This window comes from Halichoerus grypus, chromosome 2 (genome assembly GCF_964656455.1).
Source record: "Halichoerus grypus chromosome 2, mHalGry1.hap1.1, whole genome shotgun sequence".
Lineage (NCBI taxonomy): Eukaryota > Metazoa > Chordata > Mammalia > Carnivora > Phocidae > Halichoerus > Halichoerus grypus.
Genome location: NC_135713.1, coordinates 60,650,783 through 60,670,704, shown reverse-complemented (window position 1 = coordinate 60,670,704; position 19,922 = coordinate 60,650,783). Strand labels below are relative to the sequence as shown.

The 19,922-nt window shown below is 51.3% G+C and overlaps 1 protein-coding gene across 2 annotated transcripts in view; it reads left to right on the top strand.

Annotated features, from left to right (window-relative positions):
- The first annotated feature begins 393 nt into the window (after positions 1-393).
- Positions 394-19,922, top strand: part of SH3PXD2B (SH3 and PX domains 2B) — a 102,223-nt gene continuing 82,694 nt past the window's right edge. For both annotated transcript variants that reach the window (XM_078066875.1, XM_078066874.1), the window contains exon 1: positions 394-631. In XM_078066875.1, coding sequence (XP_077923001.1) covers positions 557-631 — 75 coding nt within the window. In that variant the 5' untranslated portion in view covers positions 394-556. The remainder of the gene's footprint in view (positions 632-19,922) is intronic.

Genomic DNA, 19,922 nt, shown 5'->3' with positions numbered 1-19,922 from the left:
AGTCGTACTAGGCCCATTTTACAGATGAAGGAACTGAGCCCGGAGAGGTTAAGCAACTGGCCCAAGGCCACGGAATAGATAGCGGCAGAGTCCGAATTTGAACCCGGGAGCCCGGCCCTCAGATCTGGCGCTGGACCGTGGCTCCTGAGCTGAGCGAGTGCGGGAATGAATCGACCGGTCAGTCAGTGACTGGCCTGCGGATGCGCGCCCGTCCCCTCCCCCGGAGGCCGGGGGAGGGCGCCGGGACAAAGGCGAGGCGGAGGCCGGACGTGAGCCAGCCGGGTCCGCGCGCAGGGGGCGGGAACGGGGCCGGGCCCTTTAAGGGGGGCGGGGCGGCGGCGCGGGGGGCGGGCCGGGGGCGGGCCGGGGGCGGGGGACGGCGGCGGGCCGGGCCCGAGGGCGCGCGGAGTGAAGGGCGGCGGCGGCGGCGTTTCGAGCTCGGCCCGTGATCTGCCGGGGCACCGGATAGCGCTCGGCCCCCCGCTTTCCGCCCGCGGCAGTGCGCCCCCCGCACCCGCGCTCCCCGCACCCGCGCTCGGCCCCGCGGAGGACGGCCATGTCGCCGCGGCGCAGCATCGTGGAGGTGAAGGTGCTGGACGTGCAGAAGCGGCGGGTGCCCAACAAGCATTATGTGAGTGCCGCGCGGCCCCCACGCCCCTTCGAGTCCGTGCCCCGCCGGGGGCGACCGAGAGCCCCCGGGTTCTGAAAACTTCCGAACCGTCTGCTCTCTCCCCCCCCTCCCCTTCTCTCCCCCCTCGGCCCTGCTGCTGCGTGCCTGGGTCTCTCCCAGCTCCTCCCCCTCCCCCTCCTCTCTTTTGCCCGGTTCTCCTCCCCTTCTTCCCGTCCTCCCGCCTCGCCCCCTGCTCGCCCCTCTGCAGCTCCTCTCCTCCTTTCCGTCTCCCTCTTATCCCCCCCCCCAACTCCTCCTGCCTATCTGTGGAAAAGTCTGGCCCCAGCCAGTGTAGGGGACAGAGAGACAAAGAGGGGGAGGGGGGAAAAGAGATAGAGAGAGAAGCTCCTGTTCTCAGGCCGTCCGCCCTGTTCCTCCTTGTCCAGAGGCACCCAGACCCGCAGTGCCTAGCCACAGGTAGCTCCTCTAGGGATCGCCAAGTTTGTCTCCGTCCTTTTGGAGGATCCAGCCCGAGCCATCTCTGAGAATGGATCCTTTGAGTGCCTGCACCGTGAAAAGGTTTAAAAAAAAAAAAAAGTCCCTGCCCTCTTTCTCCAACAACTTCTGTTTAAAAATGTAGGAAAGTTTTCTCCTGGTACCTCCCTCTGTAAAATGAGAGTCTTGTTTAGAGCTGGTAAGGACTTGAGAAAATGGGCCAGTAGGCTCATTTTGCAGATGGGAAGGCTGAGGCTCAAAGAAGCTGCAGGTTCTAGAACATGGAGCTGCATTCAGGCCTTCCCTTCCTCTGGAAGGTGTGCCAGGGCAGGCGGTGACCCCCAGATGGGAAGTGGATTCCGCAGCAGTCTAGGACCTGAATCTGGGCTCAAGGGGCCCTGGGATCACCTCAGAGGTTTTGGGAGGAGGGGTAATGGGTCTGTGGGATGTTGGGCCCAGGTGAGGTCCTGGGGAGGCCTTCTTACTGGAGGGAAGGGGGCTGTGGTGTCTCAGGTGGTGAGAAGGGGCAGTGGCAGCGCCTAGCTGCAGAGAAGTTAACCAGGAAGGAAAAAAGAGCAAGAGGGAGGGAAAAAATCCTAACAAAGAAGTGTAGAACAATGAATATAGCAAAGGGCGTTGGCTGGCTAAATTCAGCTCCTTGGCCTCCCTGCAAGCCTTCTCTGGATCTATTTTCTTAAGAGGCTCGTTCTTATAAAGCAGATCTGTGTGCCCTCCGTGAATAGTCTATAAAATCCTGAAAGGAGATAGCCGGAATCCACTCAGCACTCTCCACGAGAAAGGGTGTGCTGTGTGAGTCCGTATTGTTATTGGCTGGGAAGCCAGTTATTCAGCCCTTAGCCAGGCGGTGGGAAGCTATTTCCTGGACCTGTGGCATCTTTAAATAGAGTGAAGTTTCCCTTGATTCCAGAGCGGAGCTGAATTGTCTTTTTTTCTTCCTTTTTTTTTTTTTTTTTTTTTTTTTTGTTAACTGTTTCCAATGCTGCCAAATCTTGGTTTCTTGTTTGAGCTTGTTGAGTGTGTAACTGAGTTGCCTTTTTGGTAGGAAGACAGTTTTCACCAACATGGCAACAAGAGGAAGTCTAAAATTCTCCATGCTGCCTCCCACCCAGTCTGTGAGCTGGCAGAACCAGAATAGATACAGCCACCACAAACTGGGCATCATCATCCACTCACTGTCTCCTGTCTGCTCCCAGCACATGCATATGAGGCAGAGATTCTTGAGCCCATTTGACAGATGAGGAGACTAAGGCTCAGAAAAGTGAGGTCCTATGCCTGAGGTCACAGTCATAGGCAGAGCAAGGATGTCAGTCCAAGTCTGTTGGACCCCAAAAAGTGGCATTCCACCAGAGCCCACCACTTCCTAGATCCCATACCTTCATAGTTTCCTTAAGCAGAGTCCCCTTAAGAACTAGGAAGTCTGCCATCATTTGTGATTGCCCTGTGGCTTTTCATCCTTTGCTTAATCAGATCCATCCCTGCCAGCTTTTTGAAGGTTCTGAGGCTTTAAGGGGAATCTTGCTTAGCTTTCCATCACTTTTTAGGGGCCCCTTGAAACAAGTTAAAATACGGATGTGGGTTCAAATCTTGGCCTCCACTTGGTAGCCATGTAGCCTCTCTGAGACTCAGTTTTCTCATCTGTACCTCAGGGGTGATGGTGCCCACTTCCTAGGGGGAGGGACCACATGACACCCAGACTGGCATGCCATAGCTGTGAGGGCCTGCCTCCCTGCTCCATGGTGTCCATGTCACTGTGAATGGGAAGGTGCCAAAGTCATGTGTGCAGGGATTTCACCAAAAACTTGTTTTTCTGCATGTGGGTTTAGTCACTCTTGTGACTCAAGGGGGCCCCCTCCCTGGTATCCAGGCTTTTGGGTTCATCATAATCAGATGAAGAGGGGCGATGGGTTGAACTGAAGCCCGAGGCATCCACAGGAACAGGGCAGATGTAGTACCATGATGGCAGGGGACCTGAACCCACCAGAAACTGCTGCTGCCTCCCCCTCCTGTTCTCAAGACATGTCCACCCCACCGCTCTGGAAGAAATGGGCCCGGAGGCCGCTGTCGGTGTGGGCCTAGACTTTCATCCCATTTGGTATCCTCCTCTTTGAACCTGACCCAGCCACCCTGGAGAGAAAGCATGGCAAGGGGAGTTGGACAGTCCTGAGCCCTGCCATTTCCCGCTGTGTGACCTTAGGCTGGTCGATTTATCTCTCTGAACAACATCTTCTATAATCTGCAAGTTGTGAATACTGTTCCTTCCCTCTGGGGCAGAACTTCTCAACATCAACACTGTTGACATTTTGAGCCATATCCTTCTTTGTTGTGGGGGGGCTGTCCTGAGCATTGTAGGGTGTTTAGCAACATCTCTGGCTTCTATCCACTAGGTGCCAGTAGCGTCCCCCTCCCGAATTGTGACAACCAAAAATATCTCCAGACATGGCCCCCAGGAGTTTAAAATCACACCCTGCTGACCGCTCCCCCCCCCCCCCCCCGCCCCAACAACTGTGTTAGAATATACAAATCAGTTACGGAGAATTCTGTTAGGCACACGCCCTAATTTTCCACCACCCCTCTCCCCATTTGCAGCTCCCTTGGCCACCACCTGTTCATCACTCAGTTGCCTTGGAAGGAACAGGTCACAGGTACTATAGATGTCGTGGAGAACTGCACCTGAGCTCAGGGCTGGGTCACCTGTTCCACCTGAAATGACATCTTCTCTATTATCAGGGCTGCACCCTCTCCATGCCCAGCCCCACCCGCCTTCGCTTCTGGGCACGGACGATCATCAGTGGGCCCAGGGGCAGAGCCACAGGCCACGTCTGGAGAATGCAGAGGCAGAAACTCCCAGGACCTCTGAGATCCCAACAGTTGGGTAGGGATTATTGTGGATGATAATATCAACGAAACTATGATTTGGAGAGGCTCCCCTGGAGCGGCCTCCCTCTGTCAGCGGCAGGGAGAGTGAAGGCTTAGGGAACTGCTCCCCTTCTGTGCTAGCACATTCCTTCCCCAGAGCTCAGGGCTCTCGGAATGCATGGAAAGGGGGCTCTCAAGGGTGATGCCCTGGGGAGACCCTCCCTGGCTGGGTTATCTGGCTTGAGGAGGAGGTGCTCCCTGGAGGCTTTGCAGGATCACCCCATTTCCTGCACTGGAGTGGGATATACAGAAGCCTCGGCTTCAGAAGAGAGTCCCTGTCTGCAGGAGCCAAGAGATGCTGGCTTGCTCTGTCTTGAGATCTTTAGATGTTAAGAGGAGCAAGATGGTAGTAGTAGTTATAGCAGCAGTCATCATAATAGCTGGAATTTCATCAGTTGTTGTGGGCCAGGCACTGGATGAACTTCTCTGCATAATTAGAAAATCGCAACAGTCCTTTAAAATAGGTACTTTTTAATACACTATTTCAAACATACAAATACATGAAATGAATTAACTCTCTACCATGCAGCTCTGTCAGATCTTCATATTTGGCTATGTTTCAGGTCATTATTTTTGGTTTTTAAGAAATAAAGCATAGCAGATGCAAAACCCCTATGTACCCTCCCTAACTCTTCCCCTCCCCCAAATGAACCGGTGCCCTGCATTTGGTGTTTATCATTCCCATGCACTTTTTAAAAATAGACTATTAGAGGGGCACATGGGTGGCTCAGTCAGTTAAGTGTCTGCCTTCAGCTCAGGTTATGATCCCAGGGTTCTGGGATCAAGTCCTGCATTGGGCTCCCTGTTCTTCAGGGAGTCTGCTTCTCCCTCTCCCTCTGCTCATCCCCCCTGCTCATTCTCTCTCAAATAAATAAAATCTTTAAAAAAAAATAGACTATTAGATCTATTAGATAGGATTTTTTTCCCTCTCACAGCTTTATTGAGGTATAATTTGCAAGCCATAAAATTCACTCATTTTAAGTGTATGGATTGCTGATTATTTTAGTGAATTTATAGAGCTGTGCAACCACCACTGCAATCCAGTTTTATAACATTTGCATCACCCCCAAGAAGATCCCTGGGACTTGTCTGCAATCAATCCCCTTCCTTCCCCAGCCCTATGCACCTTTTAATGTTTTTACCTTTTTAACACTGCCCCAAATCTTGTATTGAGTGTTTTAAAACTATATAAAAACATTGCCCTTTTGAGATCTATGCTGATACATGTGGCCCCAGTTCATTTTAACTGCTATTTAATATTCGGTTGAATAGACCAGTTTCTTCTAGCTCATGGTGGGGACCTCTAGGGTGTCCTAGTAGTCCAGGTCCACACGGCTGCTATGTGCACGTGTCCCCGAGGTGGGGTTGCTGGGACATTTATATCCCCCAGAGCCTTTGCTGTGTGTCCTTGCTACCACCCCGAATGGTTGGACTTTTTAGTTTTAGCCAATCCGCTGGGCTCAGAATAGGATCTCACGGCAGCGTTCGCATCTCCCAGCTCGCTGGCAGATTAAGCGGCTTTTCCTACCTCCATCGGCCATTTACATTTCCTCCTGTGTGAATTGCCTGTTTTATCTTTTGCCCCTTTCTCAGTGTATTAAGTTATTTGTCTTCTAGAAATTGGTATGATTTTATACAGGCAAGATCCTAATCCTTCAGGTAGTTACCTTAGCGTTCCCACTCTCCCCTTGCGACTGGAGGCTCAGAGAGGGGAAGGCTTGTACCTGAGGTCACACAGCAAGGAGTGGAGGCATGGGGACTGAGCCAGATGCATATGGTATGGGACAGGTGGCAGCCCCGTGATCCCACCCCTGTGCCAGGCGGCCTCGGGTGTGTCACCTACCTTCTAGACCCCGGTTTCTCCCTCCTGGCCCTTCCCTCGTCTTACTGCTCCCTCAGCCTGGATGAGCGCAGCACAGGCAGCCGCCAGCCCTAATCATTCTCCCCCCTAATCATTCTCCCCCCAGGAAGCTCTGAGTTGATTGCGCCCCTGGAGTGATGGAGTGGCAGATCCCGTGCCACCAGCCTTGAAACCTCTCTTCTCCATTTGCCAGGCTCTAGGAGCCCAGGGGTCGCTGTTCTGAGCTGTTGGATTTTGCAGGGTAGATCACACCCTTATTAGGTATTGCCAGCATTCTCGTCTCAGTCTATAGGCCTCTGGCTGGCGAGCTCAGTGGTCTGGAACAAAGTGTGCACCTGCTGCCCAAATTAGCTGCATTCTGTGTCCAGCCACCGGTTGGTTACCTGGCACCCCTTCTTTTGCAGAAACACGCAGGGCAGGGCAGCACACTTGGGTGTCAGAGATAAACATGGCCTTGGCTGACGCAACCACCAGCCTTAGTTTCTGCATCTGTAGAATGAGTACAGCGTCTTCCTCCTGAGAGGAAGTTGTTGTGTGCTTTATGGATATATATACACTCAGTGCCTTCTGCCGGAGGGATAAATGCCAGCTACTAGCACAGTTCTTTCATGATGAGAAGACCTGGCTTTGAGTCCTCCTCAAGCACTTCTGAGCTGGTGACCTTGTAGACGAGCTACCCGAGGGTCTATAAAATGGGGGCAGGAGGGTGTAATAGTACTTATCTACAAGCATGGGGCGATTGTGAAGATTAACTCGTGTCACACGATATTCAGCCTGATGCATCATGTATAAAAGGCACTTAATCAATGGCAGTAGTCGTGAAAAATAATATGGACAATAGTAACAGCCACGATCCAAATCTGTGCCTCCCTCCTACCTGCTGCTGCGAGGCCACGCTACAGTGTTCTCCATGCTCTTTCATTCAAGAGGCATGTATGGGGTGCCGGCCCCAGGCTGGACACCATGCAGCCGCGGGCGTAGGCCCTGGAGCAAGACTGAGCCTGCCTATCTGCTCTGCAGGGGGGGTTCTTGTCATACGCCCTGTCTGTGTCACAGAGAAGTAGTGCAGTAGGTAGGCATTAAGGCCCCTCAAGCAGGCTGGGTTTTTTTTAATGGCTGTTGCTTTCTTCTGATTGAAAAAGAGTGAACCTTATCAATTGCATTGCACCATCCTGATCCCTCTGGCCCTTAGATGCAAGGAGATCCCAGCCTGCTCCTTACACTCTGGGCTCCTGCAGCTGGCTCAAGATCAAGGTGGATGGAGCGATCATATCTTCAGATTACTTATGTGTCACTTTGGTTCAGACTTTGAATCTGTGTCATTCCATGCTTCTGTTGAGCAGAGAAAGGACACCAGACAGTCTGGGTTCAAATTCCTGCTCTGCCACCTACCAGCAGTGTGACTTCAGAATAATGACTTACCCTCTCTGCATCTCCGTAAAATGGGAATAGTAACAGTTCCAATTTCATAGGAATGATGGGAGGATTAAATGGGCCCAGCATATAGTCAGGGCTCCATCCTTACGAGCTATATTAGGAACATACAAACATAGTATGGTTTATGATAGTAAAAAGATTTACTTACTTACACTTAAACGCCCATCAGTGGAGAACAAGATAAATAAAATGTACTCTATCCACATGCAAGGATGCCATCAAGATGGTAAAAATGTATTCTGTCTTCTGTCATGGGAATATTAAATAGGAAAAGCTGGTTGCAAAACAACATGCTCGGGCTGATTCCCACCTGATTACAAATGAAGGATGAAAATATGTGTCTGTATAAGCACAGAAATATAGCCGATAAAATATGTCACTTTTTTTTTTTAGCTCGTCTGTGCTTTCCTGTTTTCCAAATGTTCTGCAGTGAACACATATTCCTGTTTTTAGTGAAAAAAAAAAAAAAAACACAGCAAATGCTCATTTTCAAAAAGAAGCCATGCCAAGCTGTGGGTGGCTCCAGCCAGGTTCCCACATCCTGCTGCCCCGTCCTGTCCCAAAGCAGTGGGATTCTCCAGCTCCTCAGAGAGCCTGTCCTCCCGAGGTAGGCGTTGGCCTCCGAGACTCTTCCCCCACTCCCACTGCAGAGGGAGGTCTCTGAATATGGCTTTCCAGTGCGAGAGCCCAAGAAGTGGAAAGAAATGAGTTTAAAATACGTTGAGGGAAGGCCTGAGCAGATGCTTTTCGAGTTAAAATGCTGCTTGCTCAGTGGGTCCAGGTCCTCCTCCCCTAACGCCTGCAGCTGAGGAGGGTTGGAAAGAATTGCAGGCCGGGGTTCTGTGGTCTGCGCTGAGGTCACAGGGCACAAGAAGCGTCATCCAGATGAGAGGGATGCCCCGCAACCCGCTCCCTGGGTTTTCGTGCATTCACCGTTAGCCCACCTGGAGGTGCACGGGGGTCAGCATGAAGTCCAGTTGGCTAACACACTGCCAGAAAAGTACTGGGGGACTGCACCATTCATGGTACTTTTGAATATCTAGGACGCTCCTATCCTGATTGCAAATGGTGCGTGCTTTCTCCCTGGGAGAAAGGGCTGTGGTAGGGGGAACGGTCTTGCTTTGCGTGGCTCAGTTTTTTCCTTCCCCTTGGAGATGAAGGCCAGCTGTGGGTCACTGCAGCTGCGAGAAGGAGAGCCACTGGCCGAGTATCCTGTCAGCCTGGTGGGTGCAAGCAGTGAGTCATGGGCACCCATCCCTGGCCGAAGGAGAGAAGATGAGGCTTATTAAGAAGGCCATGTGGCTAGAGGGTTGTGAGTGTGGCTTCTGCACTCAGAGACCAGGTTCTGGTCTGATTCTGTCATTCACTCACTGTTGGCCCTGAGCCTTCTCCTCTGGGAAGTGGGTGGCTTTGGAAATTAAATGGGCTTTTGTGCAGAATGCCTGAGGACAGTGCTGCTGGGACAGTTGTCCTTGGAGCTTCCTGGGCTGGGGTAATGCCCAGAAACTGGGGCCCTGTGGTCCCTTCCCCAGAGCCCTTGTCAGCAGGGTTAGCCCGACGCTGGGTGGAGCCGGCCTCGCTGCCCCCTGCCATGACATGGGGACTGGCTGCTATAATAGACTCCGGAAGCTCAGTGTCGCACAGTGGGCCGGTAGGCAAGGGCTAGTGTACCTCACTCCTCTGGGACTCTCCCAGGAGCCCACAGGTCCAGCCTTTGTCACATGTCCATTGTTCCTCTGCCCCCTTCTCCAAACTGCGGTGTGTTTTCCTCCCATACTTGCTGGCTTAGATGCAAACCTGCAGGTGGGCCTTGAGCCCAAGCCCAGGGCCTTCTTCAGGAGGTGAAGGAAAAAGGGACTAGTGGTGCATCTATTGTGTGCAGGTGGGCAGAGCCCCACCGCCTGCTTCTGCAGGCCTATTTCAGGCCGTCCCAGGGCTTAGGGTTGCCAGATCTACCAAATTTAACAGGATGCCCAGTTAAATTTGAATTTCAGATACACATGTGCTATTTGGGACATACTTAGACTACGAAATTATTCATTGTTTATTTGAAATTTAGATTTTACCAGGCATCCTGTACTTTGGCAATTCTAAAAAACCACCACTTTCAAAAAAAAAAAAAAACAACTAAGAAACCTTTGGACTTTGTAATAGTGACAATGTTTCTTGAGAATTCACTGAAGAAATATAAATCCCTCCAGGGCCAAGGCACTTTGAAGTGCAGGGATGATCTACAGGTACACAAACCAGGAATTCGGACCTGAAGGAGGTCAGTGTCCTGAGAGAGACAGGCAGTCAGGGTGTTTCAGAGCTAGTCTGGAACTTGGGGAATAAGCAGAGGCCTGTGCACTTGGGTTCTGGGGAAGACTTGGACAAGGTAGCATGGCGGAGGTGACCCAAGGCTGATCACAAAGCCGGGGAGGGTTGCTGCAAGTGGAGGAAGGGGAGGGGATTTCGGGCAGAGAACAAGAAGGCAAAGAAGTGGAAACCCCGGTATGTGGTGCGTTTGAAAGAAGCAGGAGAGATTTGAGTGATGGAGATGAAGCCTGACAGGTGGGGGCCAGCAGGACCCAGGGGCTCCTGAGTGGGCCAACAACCACAAAAGAATAGAAGGCAGGAGCCCCACCCTCAAGAAGGGCACAGCCCCAGTACACACGGGCCGGGGGCCAGGGCTTGGGCCCAGAGGTGTCCAAGAGGAAGTCACTGGAGTAGTTGGGGGGGCTGGTACTCAGGGGCCCTCCCGCTGGCTGGGTGGGTAGAAAGGCCTTCCACAGGAGAATGGAGGGGGCAGAGCACAGACAAAACGTGGGAGGCTGCAGGGAGAGAGCACCTGTCCACAGGAGGGCTGTGTGCAGACCGTGAAGATGAAGTCGGGCGGGAGGGCTGGGAGGGAAATATTAGAGGGGGCTGTGAGAGCCAGTAGGAATTCTGAAGTTTGGGAAGGATTAAATAACTCCAGACTTGTTTTGTTCTCAAGCCTTAATAATAATTTTTTATTCTTATTATAGAATGGGTATCGTTTATCTGAGTGCTTCTTAAGTGCTCAAGCCTTTTCATGCTTTATATCACTGAATCCAGTCAGCACCTCCATGAGATGTAAGTGACAGAAATGAACCTGGCTAACTTAGGCTGTAGGGAATGTGTGGAAAGATGGCTCTGGCAGAATAGGGGTGCGGAAGGGACCCGGCCAGCTGGAGCCACCCTGGGAGGAGGAGCTGCTGGGGGGGAATCAGAACATCACCAGAGGCAGGCAGCTGTGCCATCCCTCAGGCCTTGGGCCACTCAAGAATCCAGTTCCAGGAAGAGAGAGTCCAAGTGGCCCAGCCAGATCACTTGACCATCCTTTGGCCAGGCAAGGGCCGGATATTGGGAGAGATAGTCCCCCTGAATTGCAAGTAGCAGAAGAGAGAGTCATTGAAGATTCAGGGTACTGTTGCTGGAAGAAGGGGCAGGTGGAAACAATTGATGTCTGCTACGTGGGTACTGTTATTAGCCCATTTCACAAGTGTGGAAACTGAGGCTTGGGAAGGTGGAATAATTTGCCCAGGATCGCCCTCAGCTCTGTGCCTATTATTGACTATAAGGTACAGTCAATTCTCTCCCCAGAGATGAAGGGAAACCTTGCCTTAAAGCACATAAGGATAATATTTTCTCGTCTGCTTAATTAAGCAGAATTGCATGGACCCCCTGCCCACTGCATTGGCAGAGAAAGCTGGAAACCCACGCAGTGCCGTCACCATTTCCTCCTACCCAGCCAAGGTGTGAATCAGCAGCCTTTGGCTTCAGGCCACCCTTGGCTGGCAGTCCGTTGGACAGATGTGGGTTTATTGTCTGCCCTGGGCCAAGCCTAGCCCCGAGCCGGAGAGAGGCTAAGATAGTCAGGCAGTCTTTGTCCCTGTGGAGGTCACCATCTGTTTGGAACACATCATCACAGCCTTCAGGCCGTGATGGGGCCTGGCGTGGGGTCAGGAGGGGGTCTGAGGCCTGGGTGGCGCCTTCCTCACTGGGACAGAGAAGTGTGCTCTGGATGGGGAAGGCCGACTAGCAGAGGAGTTCTCAACGCTGGTAGAATTCAGAGGGTCCTGAACTTCGAAGGGGAAAAAATCATCTTCATTTTCATCAACCTCCGACCCTAAGTTAGCAATGCCTTCCATTGTGAATGAAGGCAACAACGCTCAGTGATATTAGTAATACCTGGGACTCTCTCACCAGTAGAAATTCCCCTCTGTTGCTGGAGGGGAGGAGGGTGGGTGATGGGCATTAAAGAAGGCACTTGAGGAATGAGCACTGGGTGTTGTATGCAACTGATGAATCACTAAATTCTATCCCTGAAACTAATAATACACTATATGTTACCTAAATTGAATTTAAATAAAAAAATTTTTAAAAAAGAAATTCCCTTCTATTTTCATATCACTTTACAGCTGTTGCATGGATCCCAAAGATAATTTATCGTCTGCTAGTAGTAAGTAGATGATTTACTAGTTCAGAATTGTGGTGTTACTCAACCTGCCGCTAGATTTCATTATTGCATTAATATATTCACCATTTTGTCTTTTGAAACATTTTTATTGTAATCAGTATAATGTTTCATTTGGAATCCTGTGTGCCTTACTTTATTTTAAATCATTCTGAGAAGTGGCCCATAGGTTTCGTGAGATTGTCAAAGGGGTCTGTGGCACCAAAAAAGAGAGAGAGACAAAGACTTGTGGGTAGAAGTTTCCAACTTTGGGCTTGGAAGGCAGGTGGCATGGGTTTGACCGGCTCTGCTGGTTACCAGCCGTGTGACCTGGAGTAAGCATCTTAACTTCTCTGTGCCTCAGTTTCTTCATCTATAAAAATGAGAGTAAGCATAGTACCTATGGTGGGTTGTTTCACATAAAGGGTTTAGAGCAGAGCCTAGCATGTGAAAATGCTGGATAGTTACCCATTAGTATTATCTTCACCATCATCCCTATCACCGTTACTTGCCAGGATAAGCAACTCAGGTGGTCTGGCATGACCGCACATCGAGAAACATTCTCTAAATGGACAAGCCTAGGATGCACCCCCGTGATTTAAAGCACTTTTCCCAGAAGATTTATATATTTGGATATTTAGCAGTGCAGTAATTAAAACAACATTGAAAGTAACCTTGATGTTTCTCACTGGAGGTATGATTAGATGATACTTGGCCTTCAGTGGGCTATTAAGGGTCCTCTAAAAATATTTTTTTCAAAGAATTTTTAATGAATAGGAAACGCTCACCGTATAATGCAAGTGAAAAATACAAATTATGTATACGGTGTGATCTTGATTTTGGAGAGTACTTCAATGTATAGAAAAGGGTTTAGGGGAAAAAAAAGGGTCTAGGGAAGAGCCCAAAACATCGTTCCTGGTGGTGGAAATGTGGGCAGTTTTAAGAGCTCGGACTTTGCTGCCGGATGGCTTAGTGCCGGCTGGACTGAACTAGCCCCTTGACCTCCCTCGGCCTTCCTTGCCCCGCTGCAGAATGGAAACAGTGATGCGGTGCGGCCTCGTAGGAAGTACATCAAGACTGTTGGGTGCTGTGAGGAATCATATTCTGTTTTATATTGCATTACATTTTTGTGTATTACCCCGAGTTTCTCTAGAGAGGAAAGGACAGTGTAGTATGGTAGAGGCAGGAAAGCTTCCAGGAGGGAGGGAGAAGGAAGGGAACCTGCTTGCCTTGCTCTCTTTTTCCCTGTCTCATGGACTTGTATGTGAAGCACGAGAAGCCGGCAGAAAAGTCCACAGAGGAGCTCAAATTGAGGCTGGGCAGAATAGTCTCTGCCAGATGAGGAGCCCAGCAGGGCGTGGGCACAGGGCTGGCCAAGCATACTCTCAGAACCTGGCCATTAGGAATCACATACAGTTTTTGCAGGAAAAGGGGCTCCTTGGGTGTACAAAGCTTAGAACCCCCTTCTGCAGCCGCCCTACTTTTATCTGGTGCAGGAATCCCTCTCCCCTTATGACACCTCTCATAGGTGGCCATCCCCAGGGTCTGAGAACTCAGTCCTTCCAGACTCTATCTAAAGTTCTTTTCTCCTCCATGTCCCCAAGCCCAGTAGGATGAGATGAGGCTGGACTTTGGGGTAGGGGGTAGTTGTTTGGGGAGTATTCTAGGTTAGTTCGCCTCTTTCTGCCTGTCACCCAACCAGGGCACCCAGCTTTGATGCGGAGCCTCCCAGGGGCAACGCATTGTGGTGCCCATACATTGGGGCTAGTCATCCGTTGACTTGTCTTCTTTTCTCCCACCAGGCCTGAACCCCTCATAGTCCAGGGCCTGACTCAGAACAGGTGCCAAGTATGTTCCTTGAATGAAGCCATGACTGCCTAGGCCCCCTCAATTCCAAGGTCCCATGATTCTAGGGTGATGGACACTGACATCGTTCAGCTGAGACAGTCACATTCCTTGTGATGACCTCCTTTTGGCACCAGACCGAGCATTGTGTCATAGCTGTTAAGGCATACACTTTGGAGGCAGCCAGACCTGGATGCGAATCCTAGATGTGTCACTTTCTAGTTATGCAATTTTGGGTGGGTTACTTAACCTCTCAGAACCTCCGTATCTTCTTCATCTATAAATGGAGGACTCATCCCAGTACATGACACGTAGTAAACACTCACGAGAAAAATAACTGTAATTCTTAGTCTCATCCACTGGAAGCAGAAGGAATCTTCCAGCCCTCTGGGATGCTATTAGGTTGAACCATATGAAATTGTCAGTTTTTAACCCATACAAATAACAGTTTCACCTGGTTCACCCTAATGATCTGGATTTGATTTTGGCCTGAGGAACCCAGTCTGCCTACATGGAAGGAGATTAATGTCCACACGAGACCAGGCATCTTACAGACATTATCCCATTTATACATTACAACAGCCCTGAGGGACAGAAAATACTATTATTAGCATCTCTGTTTTACAGATGGGGAAACGGAGGCTCCCAGATAGCTTGCTCAAGGACATGGTATGGCCAGGATTGGAACCCACGGCTGTCAAACTCAGAGTATGTGTGGTTGGCATTGTTGCTGTCTTGGGGCTGGGCTGCCTGTTCTGTGTAGCGTGGCCTCGCCTCATGGCTGGGAGAGCTCCCGGCATTCCCTGGGGCCCCCTGGCCCAGCAAATGGCAGCTGTAGACTGAGACTCCCTGAGAGCCTCTTTGGAATGCCACATTTCTGACCCTTGTTTAGATAGTCTCAGCTTCTACAGTTTTCTGCTACAGTGTCTTTGGCTTTGGTTGGGGGCCTGGAGGGTGACAGGAAGGATTTGTGTCAGTTACCTTTCCAAACTTTGGAGTGTTCTTCCTGAGCCCTCCTGTTCAGTTGTTGAATCCAGGTCCTGGCATCTAGACTCTTGATCCTGGTCCAGCCCTTGTCCACAGCCCCACCGAGGCAGAGCCAAAATGGCCCCTAGAGGCAGGAGGCCAGACAGGGAGCCGTTGCAGAAACCCAGGCTGGTGACTGTGTTGGCCTGAACTAAGTAAGGCCGTCAGCTTCTCCAGACTCAGTTACCCCATCCATAAAATGGGGGCAACAATAAGTCCTGCCGCATAAGGGAATAAGGACCAGTAGCATGGCCAGGAGTAAGGAAGTGCTCATTAAATGTGAATCGGTATTGTTGTTTTTGCTGTTTTTCATTAAGAGGGAACCACTAGAGAGACTAAGGAGGAAGGGAATCCGGTCAGATGCTGTGTTCTAGAAATATTCCTATTAGGGTGAGCAGAGGGGCAGGAGGACCTTGTAGGAACAGCTGCTGGCATCCAAAATGAGATGGCCCAGGCCTCAGCTGAGGCTGTGTGGTGGAGGAGATAGCCAGTAAGGAGGCAACATGACCAGCGGGGAAGGGAGGACCCAGGACGAGAGCTGGCTGCTGGGCCCCTTGCTCTGGCCTCTCTCCTAAACCTTTCCGGCCCCCTTGGCTCCCACCTCCTTCTCCACTGAGCTCCCTCCCATCTTGGAGGTCCCAAGTCCATTTGACCTTGTTTTAGACAGTCCCAGACTTTTGGAGTCTTCTGATCTCTGCCTGGTAGGATCAAGAATAGCCAGGCTAGGGTCGCCTGGGTGGCTCAGTCGGTTAAGCAACTGCCTTCAGCTCGGGTCACAATCCCAGGGTCCTGGGATCGAGCCCCACATCAGGCTGCCTGCTCAGCAGAGAGCCTGCTTCTCCCTCTCCCTCTGCCTGCCGCTCTGCCTACTTGTGCTCGCTCTCTCTCTGTGTCAAATAAATAAATAAAATCTTTAAAAAAAAAAAAAAAGAATAGCCAGGCTTCTACATAACATTTCATTATCTTTGCACCCACTGACTCTAGGTTGGGGGAGAAGTAACAACAACCATTCTTTATTGAGTAGCTACTGTGTACATGGTGCTGTGCTTAGAGCTTTGCATGCATTGAATCACCTGATCCTTACCATCACCCCATGAGGTAGGCACTACTATTACCCCCATTTTATAGATGGAGAAGTAGGCTGAGATAGGACTTGGGCTGAGAAAGGACTTGCCCAGGCCCATGCAGCTAGGAAGTAACAGGGCCAAGGTTTGAACCCAGGCAGTGGGAGGGGCTGGCTAGGGTCAAACTCTGAAGTTTTAACAAGCACCCCAAATGTACTGTGCAACCAGGTTTGAGAACCTGTCAGGGATAGTAAGTGTGGTTGGTGCTGAACACTGGTTTATGAGCCCATTTCATCTACACATTAGAGAGCACCTACTGCTCGCAGCTCTGTCCTCGGCTTCCCATGTGTGGCCTCATTTACTTTTCAAAACAGAGAGTTGTTGCCCGAAGTCACCTGGCTGGTAAGTGGTAGAGGCAGGATTCTCAGCTCTGCTGTTCTTGGGAACAGGGGAAGTAAACACAGTTGCTTATGGTCCACATGACTCACTTTTCACCTGGTCTTCTTGGTTAGGATTGGTCATTCTGAAGTAAAACAAATCTGGGTTCAAATTCTGGCATCCTCCTTAACCAGCTGCATGGCTTTGGGCCAGTGACCTAAACTGTCTGAATGTAGGTTTTCTCCGCTATGAAATGGGGTGGGTAGTAGGGTTCACTCTGTAGGGTTTCCTGAGAGCAGAGTGCTGGGGATTTAGTAAGTGGTCATTAGGTGTTGGTCCTCATTCAGAAAACTCCTACTCATCCCTCAAGATCCAGAGCAGTTGTTTTTTTTCATCTGGAGAGTCTCTCTAAGCGCCCCCTGCAGAATGAACCCTCATCCCCTCTGTGCCCCCACAGTGGCTAGAGAGTGCTTCTTAGGGGGTCTGTGGCCTTGAGAGGATTCAACTAATGTCTTCTCTATTGAGACCCCCTATGTGCCAGGCACTGTGCTGGACCCTTTAGGTAAGAGCTGAGACCCCTCCGACCACACATAACTGAGCTTTTCCCCACCATGTCACACAGCTGGGGTTTAGATCTTGGCTCTGTCACACCGTGGCTCTGTGACCTTGGGTAAGCCAGTTACCCTTTCTGAGTCTCCAGATATCACGACATAACATAAATGAAATACTTGCATAGTCCCTGATCAGCCCAATAAGTGTGGCCCATTTTGATTGTTTTTCATTACCTGGGCAGCTTTATCCCTACTGTCTGTATGCTTCGCACATAGTGGGTGCTCATGTTGGCTGCCCAGTTCTCTCTAGGCAGCCCTGTTCACACAGGAGAGGCCCCAACGTGAAATCTCTCAGCTGTTTCCTGCATGGCCCGGGGCTCCTCTGAGGCCTGGCAGCCGTGGAGATCCCACAAGCCCTAAGTGCCTGCGCTGGAGGCTTTCCTAGAAAGCCAGCCTTCAGGTTGGTTTCAGCAAGCCGGGACTCCAGCTGCCAGCACCTCTGCTTGCCATTGGAAAGTTCCCCATCCTGCTTCAGGCCAGATGTGTGCGAGGACGTGTGTTGGCAGCCGAGGCCCAAGCTGGAGCTGCGCACCCGGACCAGCAAGTGTTTCCACCAATTCTGTGTCTCAGTCTAGAAGAATTGAGGTAGCCTGGCCAGCTTGGAAGTGGTTCCTGCTGCCCACCATCTGGATGAGACTCCAGCAGTGACGGAAAGACAGGCTCCAAGGGTGGGCAGCTCTGTGTGTGGGCACACGAGGAGGGGACAGTTGATTGGGTTTCACAGCATGACATTCCTGACTTTTCCTTTCAACATAGCTTACCTCGAAAGATTTGAGTTGGCCCAGGAGAGACAGACTGTCTGAGCCTCCAGTGCCTCATCTCCGTAATGGGGTTATCAGTGATAGTGCTGGAGGCTGCCTGGAGTCAGGCGGTGTGCCAAGCCCCTGGCATGCATTAGTTCCTGTAATCCTTAGCCAACCTTAAAAAGTAGATACTGTTCTCTCCATTTTACAGATGAGAAAGTGGAGGCTCGGAGCCACGCATTGACTCACAAAGTCACGCAGCAGCTTCAAGCTATAGGGCCAAGATTCATACCCGGGTACTCTAAAGCCAGTGCCCGTCTGTTTTTTAATAACATTAAGGAGTGATTGGTGTGTGTATATTTATTATTTTTAAATTTTAATTGTGTGCGGTAAAATTCCTTTTTGATAATAGCATTCTGAGTTTTTATGCATGTGTGGGTTCTTGTGACCACCACCACAGACAGGATACAGAACAGTTTCCTCATCCTCCCCTCCCCCTCCAGAGAATTCCCTCAGGCTGGCCTAACTCCTGAATGCAGTGGGATGATGCCTGCACTTGTAGTTGAACTTGCTCCTGTGATGTTCTCTTTCTCTCTGTCGCCTGTTGTGAGAAGCCTGGGGGTGAGATGTGGACTTCTCTTCCAGGGTCGGGCCCCATGCCTGCATTCTCCTCTGTCACAAAGCTGGTTCTGTTTCTAGTACCCTTGGCAGTTAAGCTGTCCATTCAGCCATTTCAAGAGCATTGTGACTCTCCAGACACAAGAGAGCCTTGAGTGAGGTCACCTTGATTTATGACTGTGTGGCCCTGTCTTGGCTTTTTGTCTCTTTGCCTGCCTGTCTGTCTGTCCATCTGCCTTTCTGTCTTTCACCAGACATTTCCCAAGAGCCTAATGTCACTGGGCAGTGGCAAAAGCATGGTGCCCCAGACAGACGTGGGACGGGGGGGACAAAACTGCACACTCAGAGGCATGTGTACTGAGAGAGGGCAGCCCCCGTCGTTGTGGGAACCCAGAGAGTGGGAACAGAGCCAGATCCGAGGTCTCCAGAGGCTTCCTCAGTTGACATCTGAGAAATAAAGAGGTGCTAGCCAAGCAAAGGGAGAGAGATTCCTGCCGGAGGCCATGGCAGGTGCAAGGCCAGGAGGCAGGGGAGAGTCAGGCTGGGTCAGAGCGGGAGGGGGCCCCCTAAGCCCCACAGCATGCTGTTGTTGCCTTCTTTGACAAGGCGGAAAGCTCCAGAAGGGCAGGGGCTTCTGTCTCCTTCATGGCCAGGGCCCCAGCCCTTGGAAGGGAGCTTCGTACACAGTAGGCACTCTGTCTTATTTGCTGAATGCGTGAGTGGGTGAATGAACTGAAGTGTTTGAAGCAGAGGAGACAATTAGATTTTCATCCCAGCCTGGCACCCCTCTGCCCACAGGGAGTCAGGGATCCTAGGCCCCACCTGCGCAGTCACCGCATACGCTATGGACCAGGAGCGGGGGGAACACAGTCCTAAACCAGAGCATCTTACCTGCAGCCTGCGCTTCCAGCACTTGTATTTGGGCCCCTTTCCAAGCATTCACTTAATTGAAAAGATTGAGGGGAAAAAAAGGAAAATTGGCAGCCGGCCACCCCCAGTGTGTCACTTAGCTGTGAAGCCTGAGCATGGTGCTTCCTGACGCTGATGTGAGGACGGGAAAGTTCTGGCCTGGGGCCAGGACACCTGAGGCCTGGCCTTCGGAAGCTAGGAGGACAGGGGACCTCAGAGGCTGAAGGGGCTGGGATTCAATCCCTGATGTCACTTGTTCTTCCCAACTGTGTGACCTCAGGCAGGCCACGTCACCACTCCACTCCACTCCGGGCCTGGGTTTCCGCCTCTGCCCTGAGGGCAGCCCCACCCTCCTGGCGGGCAGCCGCTGAGGATTGCACACTGTGTTCGTAAAGCGCTCAGCACAGGGCCAGAGCACAGCAGCACCGTCCCCAACATGGTCACTGGTCTTGTCTTGGGCCCCCACTCACCCTGGTCTCGCCCCACTGGGACACCCTGCCATCACCTCCTGGGTCTCCGGGGCATCGTGACACTTGGCAGCATTTCTCCAGGAATAAACTTAATGTACTTTCTCTGAAAAGATAAATACATGATCTTCAGCCCTTCCGGCGGTGATGCTGCTCTGGGGGTGTTGGGCAATCAGACAAACTGCAGGGTGTTGCAATTGCAAAAGGAGGTTGGGAGTGCTGACCTACATAGGCCAGATGTTGGGTAGACAGCTGGGGAGAGCCGACAGATCGGAACCAGAGGAACTCGTGGTCTCCACGGGGAGCAGCAGAATCATGTTTCCCATTAGTTAAGCCCTCAGAGCGCATCCAACTGCCTCTGCTCCCTCCCTCTCTCCTCCACCCTTCTCTCTTTCTCTCCCTCCCTGCTTCCCACCCCCTCACACTGGGCTCCTCCACCTCAGGCCAGGACAGCATATTGTG